Source organism: Polyodon spathula, chromosome 14 (assembly GCF_017654505.1).
Source record: "Polyodon spathula isolate WHYD16114869_AA chromosome 14, ASM1765450v1, whole genome shotgun sequence".
In the NCBI taxonomy this organism is placed as follows: Eukaryota; Metazoa; Chordata; class Actinopteri; order Acipenseriformes; family Polyodontidae; genus Polyodon; species Polyodon spathula.
The window spans coordinates 2949702-2971757 of record NC_054547.1 but is presented as its reverse complement, the minus strand read 5'-3'; the positions used below and the strand labels follow the sequence as shown (position 1 = coordinate 2971757).

Below are 22056 nucleotides of genomic sequence, written 5' to 3'. Positions count from 1 at the left end.
ACCTCTTTGTTAAGACCGTTTCATTCTATACCCTGAGATTCATCACTGACACCCAATTTTCTTTAGACATGTCCTCCCGATATTAATAATCTTGAGTGGCAGCAGCTTCGTAGGGAACAAGAACCCATCCTAGTATTATTATTGTATATTAGTATTCTAATTCCAAGCTATATGGAGTACTTTCTCATGCTCTGCATGTCTCACACCACATTGAGGCAGTGCGGCCCTGTGTACACTGTCTCCTCCCTCCGCTCTCTCCCTGCAAACACAATGAAGCACAATTTAAGACTCGGGCTGATGAGAGCGTGAGATAAGGCCCTATTCCATATCCCATCGTCTCATCGAAACCCTATCTAGAAGCCTTCATTCCAGTGCCCTTGTTTATCATGAAGGCTTTTGACTGGCACATATTGAATTCTCTGGCCTTGCTGTCAGCATATACCAAAGACTCCGTTGTACTTTTTGAATGAAATGTAAGGCAACCATAGACAAGTGAGAAACGTAAAGAAGGGAAGTACACAGTGAGCTTTGCCTAGAGAGAGTTGTTTTCTCTATCTAAGCAAACGATGTGTTTTCTGATTTATACAAAACAACAACATACCCTACAAAATGGAAAAAATGACACCCAAAAGGTGAAAGGTTTATTGAATTGATATAATTTATATAGTATTTTCACTTTCTTACAGTTCTATATCCTATTATGTGGCCTGTAATCTCTATTGTACTTGTTTATGCTTACATGTAAATCATTATTTAAAACTATTCCCTGAAAAAAAAATCTGAACGGACTCTCCCAAGGCTGGTTTTCTGAAGTGAGGTGGGGAAGTATATCAGTGTTGCACGGGAACAATGCTTCAGCTATGTGCTTCCTGTGCACAGTGCAGCTTTTATTCACTTCCCTCAGCTAATTTCAGAAAAATCAGCCTGGAGGAGACTTTTTAGAAGCATGTTTTGTTGGCATGGCAAAACAACAAGAGAAATCCCTACAAAAACATGCACAGTATCTACCCAGGTAAGAAAAAATGAACCCTTAATGAGAGGCTCTGTGGCTGCCTAAACAATTATATCTTTACACGTGTAAAACACCTCGAGCTGCTTATAATGTGCAGGAATGCTTCGGCTTCATTCTTATTGTGGTTTAAATGACTGCACTGCACAATTTCTAATTAGGGGGAGACACAACAATAACCTAGTTGTTACTTTTCCAATGGCAACAAAAACTTGCTTTCCTTTGACGGCTACTTATCCAGGTGCAGAAAAAACCCGGAAACGTGCCAATAACTGCAAACCATCCCTGTAAACAGCGGCAGAATGAAACAGTTACCATGCAAGAATAATCCAAGGGTATAAAACGCTTCAATGTGTTCTTACTGACATCTTTGCTGGCATTGTCTAATCTTGCAGGCTTGAAAGATGTAAAAACACTACACAGACTCACTGAGATTCAGGCACTGTTTCTGTCACTGTCAGCATATCTAATCAGGTAAAAAGAAAAAGACAGCACTGTACTGGTGTTAGAAACCCAAACAGCTGCTGGCTTTCCCTTTTCCACTATGCGCTTAAATAAAAAGATTCAACCTTAAAGTACATGTTGAGCTCAGGAAAATTATTACCATACCCCTCCATATGAAAAACCGCTAAACTGGCACAAATCCTACACTGCACATAAATCTTTGTACATTTGGGAGTTACTGTTATTAAACAGTATTTTTCATCAGACCAACCCACATAAACCCTTCAAAAGAAAAATCTCCTCTAGATCTGTGTTAGTCACATATTGGACTAAAAGCCACATTGTACTGTAGCCATTCCAAGTAATCATACACACACACATTAAAAAACCAACATTACACTGAAGGGCAATAAGATCCTCTACTGTGCGTAACGTTGTTTAAAATATATAATATGTTGTAACAAGCTGAGTTTAAGAGTTTAATCCTGGTGGGTTAATATAAACCGATAATTGAAACGCAAGGAAGATTGTTCTCTCTCTCTCTCTCTCTCTCTCTCTCTCTCTCTCTCTCTCTGTGCTTTTCAGACAGGGCTGCTCAGGATTGTGCGGGCCACTTTTTTTTTCTCTTTCCAGATTTTAAAATTATTGTTACTTGGATTAGCCCAGCGGGAAGCTAGCATTCTTTCAATGGACCTTTTTGTTTGACATTCAAACAGCTTCCAGCATCTTCCAAGAGAAGTGTTCCAAATCAGATTAGACACCCAAACCAGACGTAATGCAGCTTCTGTCAGATCCACTAAAGCTCAGCTAATTTAACATTACTGCAACGGTGGTAATAAGGGGGGGGTGGGGGCTGGGGTAGCCAGGCATCCCCGGCACTCCAGCACCCAACCACCCCAGCACCCCAGCACCCCAGAACTCCAGCACCCCAGCACCCCAGCACCCCAGCACCCCAGCTCTCCAGCATTCCAACCCAGCACCCCAGTACTCCAGCATCCCAGCACCCCAGCTCTCCAGCACTCCAGCACCCCAGCACCCCGGCACTCTAGCACTCCAGTACACTGTTGTTGACACACTGGTTTTAAAGGAAATGAATGAAGTGAAGGGCTAACCTCCCCGACTTCAGTGCCTGCCCCCACTCCCCCATTCTAGTGGAAGCACACATTCTCTTAAGCCCATGTGGCCTGCTATCAATGCAGTGTAGCCTGAAAAGAAATTGCCTTACAAGGGTAAAAGGCACACATTTTTTTCAGACCTGCCAGCTTGTAAAGCCAGGACTGAATGCAGACTGAGAGCCGTGGGCCAGGGTGGGCTTCCCTGATACTCTCCGGCCCTTTCCCTGCTGCTTTGCATTTCTGCAGGTATCAAAGCTGTACCTGAACATTCTCAGATTATAATGCAAAGTTCAAACGGTTTGAATTCATGAATGGCTGCAGCAATCGTTTACATGCTCTAAATAAGTACATACTTAACCCTTTAAGGTGCAAGGGTACAAAACAGGGTTTAAAATGACAAGCTTGGATCTGGTCACCCAAACGGTCACTTTCCTCCTCGAGACACCTGAGTCACTCTCAAACGTATTTTAGGAAGAACCCGCTCAATTCCATGAGGTAAATCAATGCTTTTTTAAGGTTTTGTCACAATTCAAAGACACTGAAGCGGATTGAAGTATTTTACACCTACAAAACTTCAGTGCAAGTACAAGAACCTGGTGCAAAACGTTCCTATTGTAACTGGAAAGCCACTAAAATGCCGAACTCGCAACGTGATGTGAAACATGCAGGCCGCTGAAGGAGCGCCTTGCAGAAACCAGTCAGAGATGATTAATCTGCTTCAGTAGCAACTGGGGTATCAGCCTCGGAAAAGAAAACAAGCAGACGGAATGTGAAAAAGTTCAACATGTTTTATGTACTGTAAAAGAAAACAATGTAAAATACATGACAAGGGCAGTCTAACAGCTGTGTAACTGTCTGTCAGTGCAGCATAGGTCTAAAAAAAAGCAATTCAGTCTGAAATGCTCCTGTAGCAGCAGATGCAGAGAGGAGATAAGTAAATGATTACGGTCTCCACTGCATTCAAATCTCACTTTTTGAGATATTTAATAGCACCCAAAGCATGTTTCTTTATTGCTGGACTCATTCGTTGTATTGGCTTCTCCCTATAGTCAAGTCAAAAGGTCCATCAGCAGCCCTGCTTAAGATACAAGCTCTATTTTCAGCAGGGCTGTAGTGATAAGGCAAGACTGATTTAACTTAGTAAGATCAAAGACACTTTCAATACTTACACCTTGTTCAAAAGTTCCTTTTTACTGACAAACTTAATTTAAACAGAGAGGCATCTTCAACACAACTTGCAGTAATAAGAGGGAGTGTAAAGTCTACAGCCTTCTGTCCCCAGTAATTCAAACAGTGATTTTAATCAAGTCAGTACAGAGGACCCTAATCTGAGGTCTTTGGGTCAGCATAAACAGCGCATATGGCAGTGAAAGATACCTGGGAAGAAGGAGTTTTTCAATTTGCCTAATCCTTTGAGCTGTTTTGAAATTAGCTGCCTTTTGTGTCCCTGTAATTAGAAATGTACACACAAACTAGGCATGTATGTCCAGCAAGCAATTTAATTTAGGATTGAAGTCACAGTCTGCTGTTGCGGGAAAACTTAGACGCAACCAGTGAGCTTGTCAACTCTTTGTTGGGGGATAATGATTTAATTTGTGCGACAAAAAAAGGCTTTCCTTTTAAGGCAGCCCATTAAGGCTTATTGGACATAAATTGTTTTACAAGAAGTTGCACGTCACAGCTTTTAATTAACTTTGATTTCATTTATTTACCCAAAACAAATGGAATTCTATTAGCCACTGCATATAAAGACAAATCACATCAGGTAGGGTTCCTAATAGCAAGTGCTATAGAAATGATGACTTGTGTCTTTATGTAAGAACAAACACATGCATGTTGCAAAGGAGACTTTATGTGACTGCTTTCTCACAAGCTCCTTTCTCACACTGTTGATATGTTTTCTCTGATATCTGTATGCTCTCTAAAGTAGCATGCCACTGCGCTGAGTAATAAGCTCAAGACTGCTTTTCTCATCTATACTAACACAGAACCCTAAACAGCACTGTCTTCTCCCACAGCTCGTTTATCTTCATCTGTCTGACTAAGACGACCAGGACAGACTTGAACACATACTACATACACACACACACACACACTTGTGACTCACACAGGCATACAGGCATGCACACACACACACACACACGCACATACACACACACACACACACACACACACACATACACACACACACACACACACACACACACACACTCACAGGCATACACACACACACACACACACACACACACACACACACACACACACACACACACACACACACACACACACACACACACACACACACACACACACACACACACACACACACACACACACACACACACACACAGGCATACACACACACACACACACAGGCATACAAAATGCCTGCACATACACACACACACACACACACACACAGGCATACACACACACACACACACAGGCATACAAAATTCCCACACACACACACACACACACACACACACACACAGACACGCATACCACATACACACACACACAGACATTCACATGCACACACACACACAGGCATGCACGCACACACACACAGAAACACTCACACACACACACCACATTTTTAAAAGTCTCTTTTCACTCTAGAAAAACTCCTAGCATTTCTCATTAAAACCCTTTCAGTGGCAGTCTAATTAACAAGGAATGTATCCATTCACATTGTTTATTTCTCCTTCTGCCTTAATGAAGGGAGCTTGATTAAAATCCAAACCACAGCCAGCTTGTGTTCCACTGCAGTGCCTTGCATTGAGTACAGAACAAATACTGACAAGAAGGTCCAAAACAGAGCTGAGGAGTATTTTACTTGAATTCATCCCACAAAACAGAAGAATTAATGGCACATGGATTTCTGCATATTTCCACAGGGAATATTACCTTGAATGAGCTTCTTCCTCTGTGGATTAACTATGCAGGTGGCAAAAAGATATAAATAGTACTACAAATAAACCATTGCAAAGTTTCCCTTCAGCATTACAGCTGTAATTTATGGTTGGGACTGCAATGTTCTGGGTGACAAGATGAATCCAGACAGGCACTACATGGCCTCTACCAATTACACTTACAGATCCCCTACAGTTCACTAATACTCAACAGCACAGGCTCCATGCAGCTTGTAGGTGCTTTGCACATCACCTGTACGGCAGGACTGTAACATTTGGCTTGGGAATGTTGAGAAGTTGAAGTTACTTCACTGGCCTTTTATCATTTCTCTGAAACCCTTTATTAGTCATTCTCCAGCTGAGCTACAAGACCTACTCTTCTATCATCTTTATCATCTTCCATTTCCACTCAGGCAGAAGAACACAGGGCTGCTCTTCAGCCTGTCCTCAGGGACACACTGCAGGTTTTGGAACCCCTTGTGTCTCTTTTAGCTCTAGGAAGTGAGTTTTAACAGGCAGGCCCATGCAGTCCCACATCAACTGTTGCCTCTGCTTGTGTCTTTAGTTCTTCCTAACTGGATAGACAAAACACATGTAAAGCGGGCACTTATTCGGAATACATTCCTGTCATATTTTGTTCAATTATAATGCATGAACGACAAAGCAAAGAGCCCTTTGTCTCTTTCACATTGCGATACACTGCTGGATAAAAAACAAATGGCTTGATGAATTATTTGCATAGGGATAGTTTATGTTTAAAAACATGATTTCCTTTCTCTTTCGGCACCCCACCACAGATTAATTCTGTGTTGTTATTTTTTTTTTACGGTGAGCCAGGGCTTCTGGAGGATGTGTTACTGCGTCTGCTGCTATGCATGTAAGCCTCATCATCTCTCCCTGGGAATGATGGGTGAGGTTGTTTAAAAAGCAGAACATCGTGGTGGAAACTTTAAACAATACAGCAATTAATTAAATATAAAAAAGAAAGTTCCCACACCAAACAAATGCTGATCAGAAGGTATTTCTGCTCCAGGACAGTAAGATAATTGTCAGGGGCCACTTTGTCATTTTTTTTTTCAACAGAAAACAACCCCATTCTGGAATCTCTGTAACATGACTTCTCATCCCTACACTGAACACCTGCCTCCACTGAACCCTGCTGAGGCTTTCTGCTTCAGCTAGCCCTTTGAATTGGGTCAGCGGATCAACAGGGGCCCTGGGCTCTCTGGATACACTGTCTTTCTTCACAATATCTCACCCCACAGCCTGCCAGTCTCCAGCTTCCCCAAAAAGCCTCCAGCTGGGGGTTTAACAGACAGCCAGGACAAGGCCGTTTTGTTTCTGCAAACCAATCCCGGTTTGCGCCGCCCTCCCTCCCCCACCGGTCGTTATGCCAATCAAATGCCTCTGTCAGGTCAAGAGTTATTCACATCGTGCTAAAAGGAACATGGGGTTGTCTATTCAAGACCCACCACAGGTATCACTGACACTTCTCATAAAAGCTTGGCCTTCACTGTGACCCAGGATGCAAAGCAGGCCTAAGGGGGCCCTGTATTCACTGCCTCTGTTTTATTTATGATTTCCTAAAAACAATGTATTACTGCCTCTGTCTTTCTCTTACTAACAGTCTCTCAATACCTTCTTTTTTTCTTTTGTTAACAGTGCCCTCCCGCTTGTCACAGTATGGCGTTGTGTAATTGGCTGTTTCATCCAGCCTTGGTTTGAGCCTTTAGAAAGTTCAAGGTTTTAATTGCTCAGTATGCTGGAGAAATCGCGATTTAAGCATCTTGGATTTTGATTAAGTTACATGAAAGAAGGGAAGAGTGAAATGGGTTATTCTTTACCTACTATGACTTGCTGTATATAAGATAGCAAACATTAAAATATATATTTTGGAACCATTCTGGGAGCTGCCCATCATTGGACACCTGCCTTTTTCTTGAATGCAGGAGCATAGCATTAAAGGGGTCAATCTTAAGGGCAGACCGACCCCATATTACCACACGTTTCCAGTCTAACAAGTCATATAGTACAGGTAGAAGACAGCAAGTGAAAATCTGCTTCCCTAACTCGGAAGCAACGTGGAAAAAAAGAAAGAAGGAAAGCCCCCACATTTTTCCCGTGATCCGCGTTTTGATAGGTCGAGTTCTGTAAATAACTTGGACTAGATTAACTATTTCCTGCGAAAGAGCTCTTGTGTCTGAAACATCACCAGTCATAACATGCCCGGCTAGCGCAGACTATTCAAAGACAAGCAAACGAACAAGCCTGTCATGTTATTTTAGGAACTGGGCGAAAAAAATTTTGTGCTTGTGGAGAGGTTTTGGCTCTTGATCCATTGACACCGAGCTCCAGAGTAATGGAGTACAAAAGAAAACAGAGCTCAGTGGGAAGCTAAGATGCTCGACTACCCTTCTTTGCACAGTGCAGAGGAGTTCTATCAGCTTCCTGCTGTTCCTTCTGGGCTCGAGCCACACCCCCCGCGGCTCTGTGAACTGGCCCTGCTTTGTGGTTCACATGAACCCCCTTTTCACTGACAGGGAACAATGTCTCACCTCGAATGAAAAACTTCACAGTTTACCAGAGCAAAAAACCAAGGTTGCCGTGAGTCTCTCCTCCCGTCTGTCTGTCTGTCCATATTTTGTAACCTATTGCTAACATCATCCCAGTCATTCTAAGTGACTTGCTCTAACCTGGTCTGGTAAAAGGTTCACTTGTAGATTACTACTTCGTTTATTATTGAATTTTTTGCCTCGTTGTATGACACTTTGGAATAAGAGCAAACACTACATTTCTTCTAGAAGTGAAAATAATAATAATCTTAGACGCCTGTGGAGAGGTTTAGATTATCCCTGCCTCAATTCAAATACAGATTGTTGGCTTTGCTCCCTGGCCCTGATTAAACAGTCTTTACCTTCCAAACACAGTCTCCAGTACGAAAAACACTGTAGTCTCATTCCTTCTGGGATTTTTTTTTTCTTCATTTCTCAAACACAAGGGATAAAACAGTCCAAAAGTATATCAATGTATTACATAGGTCCCTGCAGGGATACAGTAGACTTGCAGTCCTCTATCCATTCAGTTAAATCACTAAAACAAACCCAAAAAAATAAATACAAAATAAAACATCACTCAAACATGAGAGCAATCAACAACACAAAGAGAAGCAGTGGGAGAGTAAATAAGTACACAAGTAAATAAATAAACAAACAAACGCATAAATAAATAACAGCCTTTCTAATTCTACATTCCGTCAATTCTGCTTTGCAGCCTGAATCCAAATCAAAATCACCAATCACAGAAATGAACACAACGTTTTGAAAGCCTGCATTTACAGTGCATATCGATGGCTTAGAGCAAGAACGCAATGATGCGAGGGATGAGCACTGGAATGCACACATTGGGTCCGTTTGGGGAACGCTTTATTAACGATGTGCTGGCATTATGTCTGACAGCAAGGAGGCTTCAATAGGGACAGGACAACAACTGTAAAATAAAATAGAAATCTTTTGTAGTATCATGATGCATTGTAATCCACTGTAACTGAATACTGAATGTGGTAATTTATATATATATATATATATATATATATATACACACACACACACACACACACACACACACACACACACACACACATCTTGCTGAATTACAAATAATGTGTACACAGTTTTTCAAACTAACTTTTTTTTTATTCAAGTGGTTAAACTGAAGAGGAGGTTAAATATCAGCAAAACTTGCAAAGAAAATGTACAAAATGAAATTTACTGGTATTCATCCCCTTAAGTCAGTACTTGGTAGCAGCACCTTTTACAGCAATTACTGCTGTGAGTCTTTTTGGATAGGTCTCTACTAGCTTTGCACTGTAAGATGGTAAAATTTGTGCCTGTTGTTCACGGGAAAATTGCTCCAGTTCTGATAAGTTTGTTGGAGATTGTCGATGGGCTGCAAGCTTTGTTTAAGGACTGGCTTATTGTTGATTGTGTGAATACTGACTCCCATCTCAGACACAGAATTTTGCAGATCTCTCAAGTTCATTGTCGGACTCAGTGTGACATCCTGAACCAGTTTCTCGCTTGCCCGGCTGCTCAGTTTGGGAGGGCAACCTGATCTGGGTAGTGTCTGGGTGGTATGATGCATCTTCCACTTCTTAATGATGGACTGCTGAGAGGGATAATCGGCACCTTTGAAATTGTCTTCTACTCTTCTCCTGCTCTGTCCCTCTCTACCGCTTTATCCCTGACTTGTATCGAAAGCTCCTTGGTCTTCATGGTTGCTTTGTTGGATCACTATGTGAGTTGCAGCTTGAAGGTATTTATATATCTGAGAGAAATTACCTACAAGTTAAACCACTTTGAGTATACAGAGGCTGAAACCATTTCACTAATGTTGTAATTTTCAGTAGCAAAGGGGTTGAATACTTATGCAACTGAGATTAATCAGTTTTTCTCTGTAAATCTTATTTATATTCTATATGCATTTTTTAACATTATCAATGTGGAGTAGTTTGTGTAGATTCTACATGTAAAGTCTAATTTGAAAGCGTCGTGGAGTACGCTCAGGTGCCAACAAAATGTGTAAACTTTGCAAGGGGGTTAATACTTCTGCAAACCATTGTATGTACAACTTCAAATAAACACAGAAGCTACAGTATTATTTCACATATCTTCATGTTGAGTAAGAGCACTACTAATTGCTTTCACCTTACACACAATCAAGGCAATACCTGGTTTGGGTCTCTTCCAAGACCACCTACTGTAAGACTGATTTCAGTGTTGAAAGTCATGAAAGCAGATTTATTTTTCACTTTTTTTTTCTGAATCAAATGCTTCTCATGTCAGAAGTCTCTAAAATTGGACAAATAAACACAAATGTGTCAGCAACCCCATAAACATTAAGCGGTAAAATATAGGGCTGTGTGATAATTATCACACGTAGGCTGGCTAACTAAATCACTTCTTGAAAGAAGCTCTTTTTTTATGCAGCGGGCCAGTGAAGTTAATGAAATATCTGTGTCAAGTTCACGGAAGTGCTACAGAACACACCACACTTGTTTCCTTTCATCACAAATATTTGGATATTAAGTTAGGAAAAAAACGATCATCCAATTTCGAAGCTTGTCAGTTGTAGCTCAATCATTCCAGTCATTTTTTTTTACATTTTTTTTATTTAGTGTGCCCAATTATTTTACCCCCAAATTGGATTGTCCAATAAGTTTTTCCCCTCACCGCAGCAATTCCCCACACAGCTCAGGAGAACTGAAGGTTAGGTGGGCGTCCTCCGATCCCACGACCGAGCCAGCTTCATCTTCTACACCCAGGAACTTGAGCGTGGATGGCAGTGAGCTATCAAACTCTGGAGGATAAAGGTTGGGTTTTCTTGAGTGTGATGTGGAGAAACAGTCCCTCCTAGTCTTGCCTCCCTAATCCACGGGAGAGCCAGAGCCAATGTGACACTCCCTTCGAAATCCCTAGTGAAGACTGGCCACTTCGCACAGCCAGGACAGCCTGCGCTTCTACCAGGTGAGCCACATGTAGGGCATTGTGTTTCTCTTTCAAGGGTCGTCTGTCCTTTAGGATGACTCTGAAAAGAACTTTCTCTCTGCTTGCCATATAATACAGGCCAGTTTTTAAGTCCCTGGTTTAAACCATAATGTTTATTTTTGGCAGGTTTCTTAGTTTCACACTTTGGCATGTTCTGCTTCACTTCATTTTTTTTTTTTATATAAATAGTTTAAAATATACAGTTAAACTTATAATTAAAAAAAAATACGTTTGCAGTCTTGAATCTTAAACCACACACAAAAAAAAAAAAAAAATCACACTGGTTTTCCATTTAAGGAAAGCAAAAGAAATGAAAACCCATTACTCTTTTTAAATTGATCAATGTATTTGTTTTTTTAGCAGCCTTATGTTGGTTCCTTGAGAGGAAATGCAAAATATTACATTTCCACAATCCAAGCGGAATTCCTAAACAAAAGTTGGGTGGTCATGTATTGACAAGTGAAAAGCCTCAAACATTACCAACTTTGATCCTCACCTCTGGTAAAGTGCAACACTCCAGCCCCGTTTCGTTTTGCTCTTCACAAACAGACACTCATATTATCGCACATGTTAATGGAAGAGTTTGAATTGCTTTCTAATAAACAAAGATCCTGTGCCAAGCCATTTCTCTGGAAACCCTTTCCAGCGTGAGCCTCTGAAAAGCCCCCTCAGAATAGACAGACTCTCTGGCAAGTGCCATAGCATCATCGTCTTCATCAAACCACGATGCAAATAGCCCGTTCAGCAGTTAATGCACATCGTGTGGCTTCTGCAAACAAAACGAAATCCTGGCGCGTCAATTACAGCGTAACAGTATTCCGCACAGGAAAGAGGAATGAGAGTTTGTAATGACTTTTCAATGGGTGCGAGAAAGGAGATGCTTCGTACAGGAACGGGTTTGGAAGTCTTGTAGCTGCACTGAATGCATTAGGAAGAAGAGCAAGGACTCATTAAACAGGGGTAATTAAAAACAAGTTCCTACTGAGTGTTTAAATATTTGATGGTCCATTTAACACAACCAGATTACCTCTAACTAGATCCTTAATTACTTAATTGAATACCTCCATTTAATTAAGAATTAAAGAACTGTTTGGACCTGGGCTCTGCTCAATTCAATAATTAGGGACTTGGTTTGAACAAAGGTCCTGGCATGGAATGGATTGAAAGAGACACAAATGAGTACCTAATGTTACCTTAAGGTAGATCTGCTGCTAATTGGGGTCTGCCATAAATGTTTACGTGAAATCTGACTTCTTTAAGTGGAACTGTTCAAAACTTTTTTTTTTTTTATTTAAAGAGAAAATATTAATGAAGAACACCAACCTTGATTGGATCCACAGAACCAGACCTTCTTAAAGCCATATCTAATGTCCCTATCTAATGTTAAGACATATCTAATGTTCTTTCTTCCAGACATATCTAATGAGTTAAAGCCCAGTTGTTCTAACAAAAGAATCATTCATGTGCAATGCCTGTGTTACTGTAACCCACTGAAGCGCCGCGGGTGCATTGATTGGCAATGTGATTTTACAATACGAAAGCTAGCTTTTACTTAACTGCTTATGTTAAGTAAGTCTGGTGTCTATCACTAGCCATAAAAATGAAATATGACTGAAGGGGATACAGTACAGTGCCTTTAAAAAAATAAAGTACCTATTCAATTAATCATTATCCAGAACATGTCTGCAACAGCTCCACCGTGTCTGAGTAAATCTGGCCAAAATAAAAAAATTGAATTCAAGGCTGGAAAAAAAAGACGAAGCAGGAAGCAGTGAATGGAGTTATTTATTTATAAGTATAACCATTTCACCCGCAAAGTCTTGATTTCAGAAACACAAGCTTCAAACAGGTTTTGATATATAAAAGAAATAGAACAGATCCACAACCTTACACGCGATACCAGGCAATAAAACAACACTAGAGTGGGTTTGCAACTCCATATGAAATGTACTTGACTTACCAGGACACCTGGTAAGCTGAAGTCACACACCAGTAGACAGTGTAACAGGTACCATCCCCTCACCCAACACAAGTAAGTAACACCTTGAGTAACCCCCCACCTGTCTTTAGCAGACACAACAGTTCAGTCTCACCGGAGACCTGTTCATTCAGTTGAATCAGCTCCTAACCCTTCCCTTTGACTTCAGCCCTGAAGTGCTAATGGCTGAGCTGATGAAGCCGTACCTGAGGCAGTGCCGAAAACTGGTCTTGAGCAACTGCCAGTCCTCAGTCACCCAGAACAATAACGTGTGTTTAGAAAACAAAACGGAAGCAACCAGAAATAACACCTGGGGTAATCATGGGCTGCTGCAGTGTGTTTACAGCCTGGATGTCTGTATTACAGAAAGAATAACACCTGCTGGAAAAGCTCATTCTCTAACCCTGTGGATATAGTATGACCCGGACAAAGACAACTAATGATCTGATTCCAGGTGTGGAATTCCCCTTTTGGGATTAAGGTAAAATACAATGCATGTCACTCGATTCATATTTTGCACCTCTTGTGCGTGTGTGCTTAGGCATGGGTAGTGTAGGCGAGTTTTGTTTTTTCAGCTCACTTGAGTTAAACACTGGCAATGCTCTGTAAATTACTTTTCATTTGATTGCAATGCTAAATATTAAGAAACCAGAACAAGCAAGGGATGGAGAATACATGAACTTGCCAGAAGGACACTGTTTGTTGAAATCATACTGTTTTAGAAACTTTAGCACTGACGGCATGCTGATGGAGTTTAATTTCCTGATGCTTAAACTGCACACTCAGAAGGTACCAATACTTAACTTGCTTTTGATTCCCAGCCAGGTGTAATATGGCGCTGCCAGCCAATAAATACATCCAAGGGGAAATTAAATAGCTGTCAAATGGAAATATAAAAAGCGCTTTCAATGCAACCAAAGATTTCAACAAGGAAATAAAAAAGTGAAACAGTTTTATTTGAAATACTAAGACATATACTGCATGTAGCCATTGAGAACAGGGACGCAGTTACAAATACGAGTAGAACTGCACACACTGATTATTCCATTGCTCAGACCGAGCTCTCCACATTGGTGTTGATGGGGCTAATTTACCATTCCAAGCAAAACAACGAAAGAAACAGCTGCTTGGGTTTGTGTGGATCGCTGCTCTCCAGAGTCTAAGAAAAGCAGCAAGCATCACAAACCCAAGTAGCTGTTTCTCTCCCTTGGAATGGTAAATGATATGGAATGGTAACTCCAATGCCCCTCACCTGAATTCTTTGCAGTGCTCAATCCGAATGATGGAATAATGGGTTCGTGCAACACTGATTTGAGGTGGGTTATTTTCAGACTGTGTGCTGTCCGCTTTCACAATCGGCTTACAGGTTGCACATTCCTCATCAGGTGTACTCCCAGATTCTCAAGTCAAGATAACCAGTAATGACCCTTGATCACACAGAATCTCCTCTTGCACAGATGCACCCGTGCTGCAACAAAACCACCAAAGAGTCTGACACCGTCCGTCTGGAACGATTCTCTCCTCTGCTTTTTAAGAAATGGAATTCATCATGGCTGTTTGCACTTGGCTAATAATCACAAAGAAAGACAGAAAGCAAGCTATTTATTTGTGAATTCCATGGTCACTGTGGTGCTAGATTCATTTATTCTGAGCACAGGATTAGACAGAGAAGCGATGGTCTTTGTACTGCTTGCTTGAATGTCTGACCCCTCCCCCCAAAAACAGGATCCCTTCCAAAACGTATGGCTGTGCTGCGGCTTGCTGTCTTTTCCTTTCATGAACAGGCTGCTGCCACACTGCCGAGGTCAAAATGCCAACAAGCTTTGTGCACTGAAAACAGTAGTTGTATTGCTTGCTTTTTATCCGGAATGGAGTGGTAAAGCAAACAGAACGGAGTTTAATTGTAAGCCCCTGATGGTAACAATTGGACAAAGGATCAGCCTAAACAAACACTCATTTCTCCCTACAGCTGAAAGCAACATGCAGACCAGGACTTGTGAAGTAGGAGGACCTCTGGCTATCACAATACCTCCACACGCAGCCTTTAAAATAGGTTAGGTGGTCATCTGAGAAGAAGGAAAGGGCTGTGTTACTTCGAGAAGGCAAAACAAGGGATCCATTTAGTTATCCAATAAATAAAAGACTTTGAAGTGTTTTAGTTTTGTAACTGTCATTATTTGATGCATGGTATGGGTGTTCTGAAACATCTTGAGCAGGGGGCAGTAATACCTTTTTGAAAGTCATTAGTAAAAGATGTTAACTGGGCTTGATTGATTCCCCCAACTTTTTGTGGTATCTTCATTGTTAAACATGGCTGTTTTTTTTTCTTATCCTCTAAAACAAACCATTGTTTTGAAAGGATTTTACTTAAACTCAATCTATTTACAATATCTCAATGCACAATCTTAGATAAATACAGTACTTATGCCAGGGTTGCAGGGCACTCAGTCAACAGTCTGATTTTCTATGACTTGAAATTAATTGCTCTTTGACATACAGTAGCCACTGAAACAGCACACCACTAGACTGTGTTAGGAAACAGTTAATGAGGTGACCAGCCCGAGTCACAGCACTAATTTAATTCCACATGTCTGTCTGCTCAGCAGCAAGAGCCTGTGTTCGTTAAATGGCTGAGCTTCAACTAAACCTCTTTAGAGGAACTAATCTTCAATGACCAAGAAATTCCTGGACTGCAAACTACAACAGGATTAAAGTTTCTATGGATACTGACAGTAATTGCCAACTATAAGAATGATAAGGCAAACATGCAAAACTTGTGTCTATCTAATTAATGTTAAGTGATGAGGTAAATAACTGACTTATTGCATACTGCGAAATCGCTTGATAAGCTTTATTGGTATATATTTTATTTAATGATTGTCTGAAGCGATCTAGCCTTTCGTATCATACTATTGGTCCAAGCTCCACTTGGTCCCCGGCCGTGACCAAGAACCCTTCTGGAACCTCTACGGCTTTCATCCACTCGGGATCTCTTTACAGACATGGACCAAAAATAACTTCTTTCACATTAATTGTCATCGGACCAGGTCCAAGAGGAAGCTTCTAGTGCTTTCAATGTGTCACTAAGGAGATTAAAAGACACGAAATGAATAATATTTCCATGAGCATGGCGGTACAACTATACATCTTGTCTTAAGTTATGGAAAGACAAGCATACACTCGTAAGACAAATAATCAATAATACATTAACTCTGAAAGTGCCAACAGATTACAAATCATTAAGCACCTGGCCTTTTTTTTTGGGAGGGGGGTCTGACATCTGATCGTCTTTTTTTAAGAGACAATTAATGCCAAGGTTAACCTGCTGGTTTTAATATGAGAAAATAAACTTTAAATAGTTAAGTAACTGATATATTGCCTGTCGCTATTATTGTCTCAAGGGACATAAATTAACAGGACAAAAGCTCTAAGTGTGTTTCAATTGCTGTCTCAGTATAAGTGCACAGAGTGCTCCTGACTGACAGGGCTATTTCCATTTTAACACACATATGAATCTCTCACTGAAGTTGGACATGTAAGAGTTCTCCTGATGCATGCCCTAGTACAAAGACACAACTGTGAATGATGTTCCAATTTAAAAGCAAATTCCTTAAAGAAACATTAAAAATTTGCCATGTCACATTTATTATAGACTTATAGAAATGCAACAAAAAAATAAAAAGTACAATGCAATAAAGTTCCTGTTAAGATCTAAGCGTGCCAAAAGTAAATACAAGGCTAGCATTTAAAGTTTATAAATTCCCCAGGCATTTGTTAAGCTAAAAAACTGAATCCGTTGTTAGGAAACGGTTTACAGTTGTTTGCACAAGTTATTATTGATGCCCTGTGGGTTCAAGTCAATTATAAAACAACGCCTTAAACCTCCAAGAATGAGCCTTTGAAACTAAAATAGCTGCTAACTCATTTGTAGGCTGAAGGCATTATAAATAGTGATGTGCCTGTACCTATGACCACTGGAAAGTGAAGTAAAGCTTTGTGTGGACTATAAATACACGGTGGACAGAAATAAAACAGACCTCTCATTACAGCGTCCCGATCGAAAGGCCTTTTCTTCTCTGCATGACGCTGTCTTGTGAAAATCTTGCCTTCTCGTATTTGCAGTCTGGTTAAACTATTTTATTATGTTATTATCTGGGTATATTAGTAGATTTTGGCAAATTGTTGCACTGCGATATTAAAATCAGGGGGGCAGGGTAATTATTTTGGTCCTATGAATTTTAGTTGATTTATTTTCCTTATTATAACTATGAATTTGTTTGAAGGGAATGATTGTATTATGTTTGAGGGGATCACTTAAAGTTACTTAAAGTGTTAATTGCAAATTGCTCCCTTCTGTAAATGTTACTTTATTTGTATTATTTTCTTTTTCCATTTCTGTGTTTGTTAATTAATTTTATTCCTTTCTCTACACCTGCCCAGGGACTGCCAATGAAAATGAGCTCATAGCTAAATCTGGGTGCAATACATCTTATGTCATAAACATTATCAAATGTATGTTGTCCCTGTCAAATAAATAATAATAATAATAATAATAATAATAATAATAATAATAATAATAATAATAATAATAATAATAATAATAATAATAATATAATAATAATAATAATAAATAAATAATAATAATAATAATAATAATAATAATAATATCGCTGTCATTACAGGCAGGGTCTCCATGCTTGGATTGGAATGTATTTATCAAATCTTTCCCCACTAATGCTTAACAAGGATGGGAATGGCACTGAGCTTTGCTTGACAGTATAAACTAAAAGCAATCTACCGTATGAGGGGAAGAAAGGGTGGAATACAACTGTGTTATTTGAATGTATGATGGAACGGAATCTCATTCCAGAATCAGACGATGGGTTCCTAAGATATAGCTTTTATTAATCCAGCCATTTAGATGATGGTGCTCTGTAAATGGAATTACACTTTGTAATAAATGCTGATATAAAGTTCCATCTGTTTTAAGGGCTGTCCATGTATATACATGCACCAGCACTGAACCCCAGGAATGTGGGGCTCAACAATTCTCATGTGTTAGGAGGATAATACTGTACTAATATTGAAATGTTCCAGTACGGGCTGGCCCGGCTGCTGAACAGTGCTGCAGCCTTCACTTTTTGTTTAATCAGTACAGTACATCTCGTAAGCCCCAGGTCTTCTCAACAGCCCACCAGCAAGCTTTGCTACACAAGAACTAAGCTTTTATTGACATAACAGTTTGTACCCCAGGATGACCACAGGCACGCTGGACACACAAACCCCCGTTCCACCCCGCCCTCAGAAAAGCCTTATCTGTGATTTCTTTGAACCCAGATCCAGACACTTCCACCGCAAAGGAATCTCTCTGGTTCCTTCCATTAACTTTTACAATAATGATAAGATTGGCGTCTATAAATGCAGCTGTATGAACAGAGGATATCCCAGTTACAAAATGCACAGGGTTGCTACGGTTCCAATCATTAAAGATGCAAAGTTAACAACCCTGTAACCTACATTTTACATTTCAATATCTTGAAGCATATTACACATGGAAATGTTTGTTGCTGTTAAAAAAATAAATAAAATAGAACTGACATTGTTTCCTACAATATTACCAGACATGCGGGAGAGTTCAAAGGGCAGCCTGCTGTTTTTCAGAAGATGCATTTGATACATGACTAGTGGGTGCTGTAATGCATATTCCATTAGAATTAATACTCATAAATCTTCTAATATTAACTGTCCACATGATAAAAGTCAGTGATTGTTTTTATAAGGCTAATTCAATGATTTGTCTAAATTAAGGCTTCCTTGTGTCAAAGAACAAATAACAGAGGTCAGTTCCATCCCTTCCAGATACACTGAGCATTCCAGCTTGTCTGTAAAGGCTTTTAAAGAGCCTATTATTAACGCTTCAGTAACTGTAACTAACATTGTAATGTGCATGAGTTTAGTTTGGCTGTTGAAATGACAGACTGCAATAACAAGCCTCAGGGGGATTTCTTTTCAATTTAAACTAAAGCGCTTTTAGCAGCAACATTCTGTCATCGTGTAGTCTGGTTCTATCTGTATGACTGATGCAAAGTAAATTACAGCGGAGAATAATCATACATATATATGAATTGTGACAGAGACATTTTAGTCAAAACATTTCTCCCTGAATTTACTAAGCTTCTTGTAAGATTTTAAGACTAATTATTGTGTTTCATTCGCTTCGTTTTAATGTAATACAACTACCCCAGCTGCCCAATTAATAGTACAAAAATGGGGTATGGGTTAAGTGAAAAGGAAAAAGTGACTACCAGTAATTCAGCTTGTGCTTTTCAACCAACAAAGAACACTGTTAATTGGATACATAAGAATCTGCCTTTGTTGTTGCACTGCAAAGGAGAGCTTTAAGGCAAGCGTCCATCAGATGAGAGGACTAATTCATTTCAGAATATACCTAATACCCTCTCAGATGGGAATCTTTCAGGGAGTGCTTAAATCTGCTTGCACATCCAATGGCTGAACCCAGACCCCCCAAAACAACCCTCAAAAACACTTTCCCCGAGGGGATACATTGGATACTAGTCTTTAGAATCTGGCAAAAAATGTCCTTTTGAGTCCCTAGAAATGCATACGTGAACCCAACACACGCTGTAGACCCTGGAAGAAAATGCAGTCTGTGATCTTTACAGAAAAGCTTATTCATTCAAATTATGTTACATTTTACTTAGACTTGCCAGGGACTCTAGTGTCTTTGGGTGACAGCATGGAAGACAAACTAAGCTAGATTTTTTTTTTAAATGCAATGCTTTAATGTAACTGCAATGCCGTGTACATTTTGTGCTAAAAAAGCAGCATAATCTATAAATAAATAATCAAATGATACAAATTAAATGTGCATCACATTATTATTATTATTATTATTATTATTATTATTATTATTATTATTATTATTATTATTATTATTAAAAACGGTAGAGGAGCTTTATTTAAATGTGCAGTCTGCTATACAATTCTAGGGAGAAGCAGGTACATACATTATATACATTTAACGGAAAAGCTAATGCTTATTATAAAGGCATGGAAATCTACACCCACACACCTCCACATCTCATGAAATGAAACAATAGCAATCAAAACAATAACTTGTAACATAGTTGCATAGTTACTAAATGATCGTGTATATGAGTTACCCTGCGCACATGACAAATGTGCAGATCTCTCAGTATGTGTGTTGTAGGAAAACACAGCTTGTGTTAAATTGTAACAGAGACTGGTGTTCTGAATCCAGAGTGTGTTATTGAATCAAGCCCCCTCAGTTTAACACGTGCATGTTTAAGTGTACTGTTCATCTGAATAACCAGGAGTGTTTCACATTGCAATGTGGATAATAATCATTTTAAACGTCATATAAATAGAGAAAAAATAGAAAGTAAAGTACGGAACTATTTTTTTATCCATTCACTTCACGTATTGCAATTAGGACATTTTGGTTTTTGTTTTTTAAGAAAAAACAGAGCGTAATTTATGAGAAACTCACGCTTCTTAGTTCTTACAGAATGTATTCAAAGTGGTTATCCACACAGCAGCCCCGCGTCATAACGGATAGGCAGCCTGTAATAGAAAGAGTGCTGTGGAGAGACTTCCAGCAGAGGGGTGCGATGCTGAGCGCTTTCCAAGACCCTTTTTATTAGAGCCCCGTTGTCTTTATGAATAAAGTAACACACGCATTCTGCACTTCATTTTGGGCTCGGGGGAATAGAAGCGTTCGCGCAGAATACGACTGACACACTGGCAGCGCCATTCCAATGTCGCTTTCTTCAAAAATTGTTAATTTATTGTGTGCACTAAAATAATTGTTCTTTTATCTATTTATTTATTTATTTATTTATTTTTAAATAAAATGCAAACTGTGTCTGCAGCTTTGTCGTAGTTTAGGGTATGTGCTTTCTTGGTTGTAAAACTTTTTAGTAAAACGTTTGAGAAAGTTAAACCAGTCTGTACATCACTCAACCAGATGATAAGCTCTCCACTGCGCACAACTTTTTCACCTTTTTTTATTTTAAATGAGGAATAACTCATTTAAATTCGCGTCTAAAGATAAAACACTGCAGAATAGCCCACGCTTCTTAAAGCGCTCGACAATGACCTTAACAAAAACCACATTACACGATTAAACATCCAATTGGACACTTTTTTATCTGACCCGAAAAAAAAAAAAAAAAGTTCCGACAGCATCATCAAATATTGTACGTTGTCAACAATAGTATTAGTAGAGGAGAATAAAACTTTAAATTGCAAACTTGTTTAATGACTTTACAACTCGGAATATCTAAAATGCACATTGTTGAAGATTTCTATCTATAGTGTTATAAACGCCGATCAAGCATAAATATAAAAACTACACAACGGTTTCACCCTTACCAGATCCCATGTGCGTTCCAAGCACAACGCCTAATAACAAGAAAACCCGCAGAACGTGGAACTGACATCCCCGCTGAAGTTTTCCTGTTGCCCGGGTATGGTACATTCCTCTAAATTTCTTGTGCCTGTGGGAGGCTGGTGTTCTTCACATCCACTATAAATAACCGAATACTGATCTCCCAACTTTGCAAAGGAATCAATTCAAATAAAGCGTGCCCAGGTTCTTCTCAAATACGTGTATTTAGGCAGGTCGCTGCTAAATCTGGCGTCTGGGGTTCGGAGCCAAAGCCTTTCCTTGCTGCTGCTGCTGCTGCTTTGAGTTGGTGCTGTTCTGCTTTCCTCCTTCCCTTTGCTCCACTTCCAAAAACCCCAAATCCACCAGCTTTAGGCAAACCAGATGGCTCTGATTAGCGCCTGCAATGCGTCGCCCCCTGCTGTCCAAATGCAAAACTGCGTGCGTGCAATTCATCGTGGTGAGGTTGCAGCCGCTGCCAACGCGTGAAAGGAAGGGCGAGACCGTCTTTTAATTACTTTCACGAAAGGGATTCTTGACTTCACTTACAAATAATAAGTCTGGTCTGACAAACGATTTCCTGAATAGTCATTTAGTTTTCCCATTAAAACCAGTTTGTCATCT

At 39.8% G+C, this 22056-nt stretch overlaps 1 protein-coding gene across 1 annotated transcript in view; it reads right to left on the bottom strand.

Annotated features, from left to right (window-relative positions):
* LOC121326446 (inactive tyrosine-protein kinase transmembrane receptor ROR1-like) overlaps nt 1–21753 on the bottom strand; it is an 82135-nt gene extending 60382 nt beyond the window's left edge. The window contains exon 1 of the mRNA XM_041269711.1: nt 21420–21753. Coding sequence (XP_041125645.1) covers nt 21420–21525 — 106 coding nt within the window. The 5' untranslated portion in view covers nt 21526–21753. The remainder of the gene's footprint in view (nt 1–21419) is intronic.
* Between the last annotated feature and the right edge of the window lie 303 nt (nt 21754–22056).